The 7,336-nt window shown below is 33.9% G+C and overlaps 1 protein-coding gene across 1 annotated transcript; it reads right to left on the bottom strand.

Moving 5' to 3' along the window:
- Window positions 1-801: 801 nt before the first annotated feature.
- On the bottom strand, window positions 802-5,469 carry LOC123215945 (pentatricopeptide repeat-containing protein At2g02980, chloroplastic-like). Its single transcript, XM_044636263.1, has 6 exons — window positions 3,284-5,469; window positions 2,551-2,664; window positions 1,784-1,926; window positions 1,528-1,679; window positions 1,256-1,396; window positions 802-1,115 (listed from the first exon to the last, which is right to left on the bottom strand). Exon 1 carries the CDS (start codon window positions 5,318-5,320, stop codon window positions 3,497-3,499), a length of 1,824 nt encoding a protein of 607 aa, XP_044492198.1. The 5' UTR covers window positions 5,321-5,469; the 3' UTR covers window positions 802-1,115; window positions 1,256-1,396; window positions 1,528-1,679; window positions 1,784-1,926; window positions 2,551-2,664; window positions 3,284-3,496.
- Window positions 5,470-7,336: the final 1,867 nt, after the last annotated feature.

Here is a 7,336-nt window from a genome sequence, read left to right as displayed (position 1 = left end):
TTAATAACATTTCATTTGATCTCTCAATTATCTATTTCTAAAATTTCATTGAGAAATTTATAATACTCTTATAATATTTAATATCAAAATACCCCCCTAATTTTAATAAAATTTTAATTAACCCCTTATAGTGAGTGAGGAGGTTTATATAAATGAGGGAAAAGGTAATTTTGGCATTTTAGAAAAACTCATAGGCATTTTTTGTTTAGGAATAGTAAATTTAGGCATTTTTGCTTGAAAATAGTAACTTTAGGCTTTTTTGCTTAGTGAGAGGGTATTTTGGCCATTTTTTATAATTTCCCTTATTATTATTTTGACGTTATAAGCATGTCGACCTAAAAGCCTAATATATTTCTATCAAAAGATCCGCTGGAATTATAGAAGAATTTAAACGAAAGATTTGACCCCAAAATCACAACATCTGCGACATTATAAAACTAATTCTACTTGATTGACGCTATTTTGGGAAACAATCACTGAAGAAAATATGCTATGATGGACATTTTTCCACTTTTCTTCTCTTTAACATGCTTTTGCAGCAACAATATCAACAATGTAATTTCAAGAAATATTTTTAATTAATTTTATGTCCACTTATTCTTGAGCAAAACAATAAGCTTTTGCCAAGGAACCATTAATAAACTCGCCCTATCAAGGTTACTCCATTCTTTAAAATGAATGTAACTACTAATAGTAGTAATTGTATGCATGATGAGATTGTAGATTAAGTAATATTTTGCCTAGAAGTGCTTATTCCAAAAAGTTTAAATCAAGCTGCAAAAGTTGGATGAGCCTAAGTGATTACATCTCAAATTATTTCTCTTCTTTCAGGAATTATTGTGCTTGAACTTATATTGTTTCAAGTCTAAGCGATCAAAATGTTGAGTTATTGAAAGCATCCATTTCCAGTCCCAAATCATATCTCTAGAATGAAGGGAACTGTACCAGCAATGCTCTAGACATTCAATAAGATTTTTACCTGATGTAACGGTCCACAAATATACCTGATACACCTGGCTGGTATTCGATGCATTCATATTGCATTCAACTTCAGCATCATATCCAACTTCACTTCTAATACTCTGTGATACTGAAAAAGCCATTTGCTTTAAATCCTGCAACATGCACAACATATTTTCCTACTTCTCTTAACACAGCACAATCAATGAATGTTAGAGGTATTAACTAAAAAGACAATGGGTTACCTGGCTTCTTAAGAATTAGCAGAGATCTATTTTGTCTTTGAGATTGATACCTGATTAAATGTAGTCATGCTGGTCAAGGACACTCTGTGAGCATGTTCTGCATTTGTCCCATCCATGTGCCCAAAACTTTGAGCCATTCCCTATTGGGCATGCAAGAGTTGGCCAACTAATTTGCATTGTGCTTGTTAGGTCTGAAATATGTTACATATCAGCTAATAAACTTAAGGAAGTACCATTCAAGCCCTAACTTTGATTTACAGTCCTATACAAATTATCAGAACTTATTTATGGATTTGTAGTATTAATCTAAACATTCAAGTACCTGAGGTTCGTGTAAGGATTGTTAGGATCGCAACACGATGGCCATGAATTATTGTTGTAACTTGTCCACAACCCATAAAAAGTGAGACCTGTTACAAGCTTTCCTGTTGTTGGATAAAAACTTCTTGAGGTATCACAATATGATCCTGGCCACTGAATCAGGAGGATAAATAAATCAGGATTATTTCACACACACACACACACACATTTACATACTAAGTTCATATCCTGTTGGACAAAGTAGAAGGAATCAATACCTTGTGAAACACAAAGAAATCCTAGACACTGTATTTTGAAGAACTTGACCAAGATTGAAAATTTGGATTAGGATACTATCTCTCCTCCTGATATGTATGCGCTTTCTTTTGAGGAAAAGGTGATAATGCAATGTTTTATATGGCTGCAATTATAGGCAGAAGTTAAAATGTGAACAGACATTACGAAGCAATATATTATTTTTCCATTTATGACACATGTTGACAAGGTTTCTATTTCAGCTTTTTTATATATATACGTGTGTGTGTGTGTGTGTAATTGTTTCAATGTATCTTATTATAATATTTATCATCAATTTAAACAGGAGTTGAGAAATCAAGATGAGATTAGCTTAAAGAACACTGAATTGAAGTGTGGAACAAATCATGATTGGGATTTGATAGCTAGGGCCATGTGCTTTGACTTCATCTTTGGCTAATATTTTAAGTCAGATCAGATCAAATCAAGATAGTATAAAGAAGCTGCTCATAAACAATAATGAAGTGGTTTTGGTTGATACATGTGGTTTCCATATCAGTAATCAGAAAGATATCCAAGAGAAGCAAATGTAGATCAATTTCATCATGTGATCAGTTAAAGCCAACTTTATCATTAATATTAAGATAAGGGATGGATTAATTTACAGTTCTGGCAAGCATTCAGATTTATCAGGTTCAATATAAAGTGTGATGTGTTACTCTTACCTATGAGGACGCAATTATATCATGGAAACGAAAATAGCTCAGTTTGAGAAACCTAATCTTCTTACCTTGATACAAATTTACCGACCAATGTCTGTCTACCATTGCAAACTCCCTTTCAAGAAGTGGCCATATTGAGGCATCTTGGTCATATACACATTAAATGATTTGGTACCTGTAAACTGTGAGTACAAAATACCGGTTAGTTCAAATAAAAGCTCTATTGTAGCTATAAACCATGTTTGAGTTCAACCATATTCAAAAAACTTGGGAGAAGAGGTATTGTTCAACTATGGGGAGTCATAGGTTGGTTAAGAAATGCAAAAAGAAAAACTTGAAGCATATTTTTAACGGTCCAGGAAGAACAATATTAAAATGTAATAACTACAGTAAGAAACCTGTCCATTTCAAGAACCCATTGTTTGTTTGAATAAGAAGAAATCCTTTACAAGATTGCAGCAAAGTTAAAAGTCACAAGACATTTTGTTCAAATTGCAAACCATCTATACATTGCAAATCTATCTTTCATAGTTTAAACTAACAACAAAATGACCTTGTCCAATAAAGTCCTCATAGATGGACAGCAACACTTACATCAACAGAATTTTCGATTGGCAAAAGGAAAATTTTGTCCAGTAAGTTTACATTTATGTGAAAACTAACAAAGAATAAGGATCTGACAATAAATTTACATTTGCTTTTACATAGAATATGATTCAACTGTCAAGATACAAGGAAAAATAAGCATTTCCTAACGTCATGAAAGTATTTCAGCCTTTAAAGCCAATTATCTATACTTACTCTATTCCAGTAAATTGCATAAAATATTAAGCGGGGTTGTCTAAGATTAGTATCAAGATGTGACCTACTCCATCTCTGCTCTCTTGCATCTTGATGCAATGAAATCTTGGAAACAACCTGTCAAATAATTCTTGGGGGGAGATAGTCACAAAACACAAGGCATATATGGACCTCTCTGTTATGATTCTGATGATTTATGATAAATCAATTTTACTACCAAAAGTCCCCACAAGAGCACTCTCCACCTTTGAAATGATGGAATCGTTGGACATCTCTTAGGATTATCTGCCTATCAAAAATTAACGATATAAGTTTAGCAGCAGAATGGCAATCTCCACACACCCTTAGGTTCTTCACAACACGAATTGTTGTTCCAGGCGGGGTGTTTAGGAGCCCAAAAGCAATAGCCAGCTTTTCACTATGATATCTAAGTGTAATTTCTTTCTCTTCATCTTCCATATCCCCATGATAGACTAGAGAAGTATCTGGTACATATCCAACCATCTTTAATTCTTTAACTAACTCATCAAGTGCTCTGTGCAGGTCTGTGGAAACAGAATGCACCCCATCCCCAGAGAAAAACTCATGAACTACATTGTTTATCTCTATGGAACTACAGCCAGGAACCTTCACAACACCTCTATCTCTCATCAGCTTCCTGAAAAAATCCACATCTTCCCATCTCCCAGCTCTTGCACACAAGTTTGATAAGATTACATAATCTCCACCATGAGAGTCATCTAGTTCAAAGATTCTTTCTATAACCTGCTTTGCCAGTTCTAGATTCCCATGGCTACTACAAGCTGATAACAAGGTTCGCCACAGTATTGGAGTGGGCCTGATAGGTAATTCATAAATTAACCTATAAGCCTGATCCAAACATCCCGCTCGACCAAGTAAATCCACCATACATCCATAATGCTTGATACCGGGAATAATCCCATACTTGTCGCTCATACTATAAAAATACCTGCAACCTTCTTCCACTAATCCAGTGTGACTACAAGCATACAAAAGGCCCAAAAATGTAATCTCATCAGGACTCAATTGTGCCTTTTTCATTTCCTCAAACATTGATATGACTCTATAACCCTGCCCATGAATTGCATATGCCACAATCATTGCAGACCAAGCTTGTGTATCTCTCACACTCATGTTATTAAAAATAGAAACAGCATCATCCAAGCTTCCACACTTCGCATACATATCTATAAGAGCAGTATTCACTTTAACATACTTATGAAACCCATATTTCTTAATATATTCATGTATCCACTTCCCTAAATCCAATGCTCCAAGCAAAGCACAAGATGATAATGCACTAAGCATAGTGACATCTGTAGGCTTAATATTTCTTTCTTGCAATTCGCGAAATAACGACAATGCCTCATTTGGCCTACTAGTTCGAGCATAACCCGTTATTATTGCATTATATGACACAACACACGGTTCTGATATCTTATCAAAAACCCGCCTAGCAGCATCCACGTCATTACACTCCGCATACATGTTGATAAGTGTAGGACACACATACACGTTGTTACTCAGCCCAAATTTGATAGCAAAACAGTGCAATTGTTTACCTTCTTGCAATGCTGTATCACCCATGCTCGCACATGCTTTAAGCAAAGATGGAAATGTATAATCATCAGGAAAAAGGCCAGAATTCAAAACTTGAACAAAGAGGCAAATTGCTCGAGATGGAGTTTCGGAGCGCGAATAACCACGAGCCATGGTGTTAAATAGAACAATGTCTGGTTCTGAAATTCCGTCAAAGAGATGTTGGGCATGATCCATCAATGAGGTAGTGGGACTCTGAGTACAGAAATTTAAGAGTTTTGTTAGGACACCGAGGTCATTCTGAAGGTGGGTCTTGATGGTAAAGGCTTGAATTTGCTTGAGCTCTCTAAGAGAGGTGCATTTATGTAGCAGAGAAAGCGGGTTTGCAGTGTCAATTCTTTGGGAATATGAATTTGTGTTTGCATCAAGTTTTGGGGCTGAAAATTGGGTAATTGGTAGAGATGGAATAGTAGCCATTGCAGCTATTGAATAGATTGGTTTGTTTGTGGAGGAAATGAAAGATGGCTAAAGTCAGGTATTAGCAGGCTGACCACTTGTTAAATTATATTTGACAGCGTAAAAGTGGTTTCGGATAAGAAACAAAAACACTCAAGAAAGCCCCAGTGAATGCCGGAGAATGCACACTAAACGCTACGATTACTTTGCTAATAACCAATACCATTCTGATTTGGATGCTAAGGGCTCTGCTTCTGTTGCATAATTAATTGGACACCGTACGAAAATGCATTAGCTCATTTTAAATTAAAAAAAGCTTCCTCTTACATAGGCGTCTTTTCTTTCTCTCCGTTTCTCTATCCCTCAATTAAGGGTTTTTAGGTCATTTACTTTCGTTCAAATCTGAATCATAGCCTTCATCCGGTCAACCATGACGAACTTCAAAGTATATAATAAATTTATCGGTAGGAAGAGCTGAACACGAAGAAGGAAACTTTGGTAGAAAAATCCACTGTTGTCAACTCGACATCGTGTATAGTATGGGAGAACAGCCAAATGTCATCACAATGAAGATGGTGGTGTTTATCATCGGCTACTCGGCTGCCTGAGTGCATTTAGTTTAGGGTGACATAGTAAAAATATTGAAAAAGATGAATGGCCTTTTTAGTTAGGTTTGTAACCTCTGTTTTCCCAATCTATATTTTCTTCTAAACTGGAGGAAGCTTGAACTGCCCGAAACCGTGAAACGATGACGAACCTCTGATCCAGCCATGGTTCACTCACATGGTAACCATTTAATTGGTTGGTTCATGATCCAGTCAGTTTAGTCCGATTTTGAAAACCATGGTTAGGAGGATTAAGGAAATTCTTATCTTGAAATGTAACAATTTTGTCAATGTAAGATGTGTTTGGTTCGCATTACCAAGTATGAAAAATTACTAGAAAAATAAATCATTTTGAAGATTAATGGATATAAATTATTACTATATTTGATAAAAATTGGTAGGTATAAAAAATTATTGTGTTTGGTTGAAAGTAATAAAATAATATTATAATATTATTTTACTTAAATGTCTTTAGGTATAATTATTTTAAAATATATTCATATTACTTGTTATATTAATTAAAATTGAGAATATTTTAGTTTTAAAAAATTAATAAGTAATAATAAAATTAAGATTAACTTAGTAATTTTTAATAGATAAAGTGAATATAGTAATCAAATTAACATCTACATTACCTTTCACATCATTATTGGTAATAGAAGATTATGATCTAGGTAGACAACATTAGTGTGAATCTTAAGGTTTATTAGAAATTTTATGGAGGTCTAATAACCTACAATATAGTGTAGTTTTACCCATTAAAAACTGTCATTCAAAAAGATTTAGAAATAGAATACATGCCACTTCAATGCAGATAATTTTAATAGCTCTACGGATTCATATTGTATAACATTTTAAGTATTCTTATAACTTTAAAAAATTTTAATTTAGTATTTTATAACTTATACATAGATTCTACAGATTATGATTGAATGATTTTGTTTGTGTTCATTTAAATAAAATCTTTCATGTGATATCAGAGTTATAAGTATTAGGTTACAAATATCTAGAATTTTGAAACTAAAATCAAGATTATTGAATCTAAAATTAGTGTTTGATAATTTTGAACAAAGGATTGAAATTTCAAAATGAGAGTTTTAGGGTTCAATACAATTTTGAAATTAAGATTTCAAATTGATCACTTGATCAAGTGTTTTGATAGACAAATTTCAATGTGGAATGTTCAATTTCGGCAATAAGGTTTATTTTCCAATCGAAATTAGAAAAGATAAGCTAACATGTGCGAGTAATTTCTTGCTACAATTTCTAGCAAAATCAAAGGCATATAAGCCATTGCCGAAGTGAGTCATGCCCTCACACCTTTCCTCCTTCAATCAAAAATATCAATCGATATTGGGATTAAAAGGAAAAGCATTGTCGATGTTGGTGGCTTCTCTTTCCTCAACACTGTATTCCATATGTCGTGTGTGAA

The sequence above is a fragment of the Mangifera indica genome, chromosome 5, assembly GCF_011075055.1.
Source record: "Mangifera indica cultivar Alphonso chromosome 5, CATAS_Mindica_2.1, whole genome shotgun sequence".
NCBI classification, from domain to species: Eukaryota; Viridiplantae; Streptophyta; class Magnoliopsida; order Sapindales; family Anacardiaceae; genus Mangifera; species Mangifera indica.
This window is presented reverse-complemented; position numbering and strand designations above follow the sequence as displayed.

Bases quoted from the DNA above. Each gene is read 5' to 3' on its own strand.
- LOC123215945 (XM_044636263.1), bottom strand. From the start codon at position 5,320: ATGGCTACTATTCCATCTCTACCAATTACCCAATTTTCAGCCCCAAAA.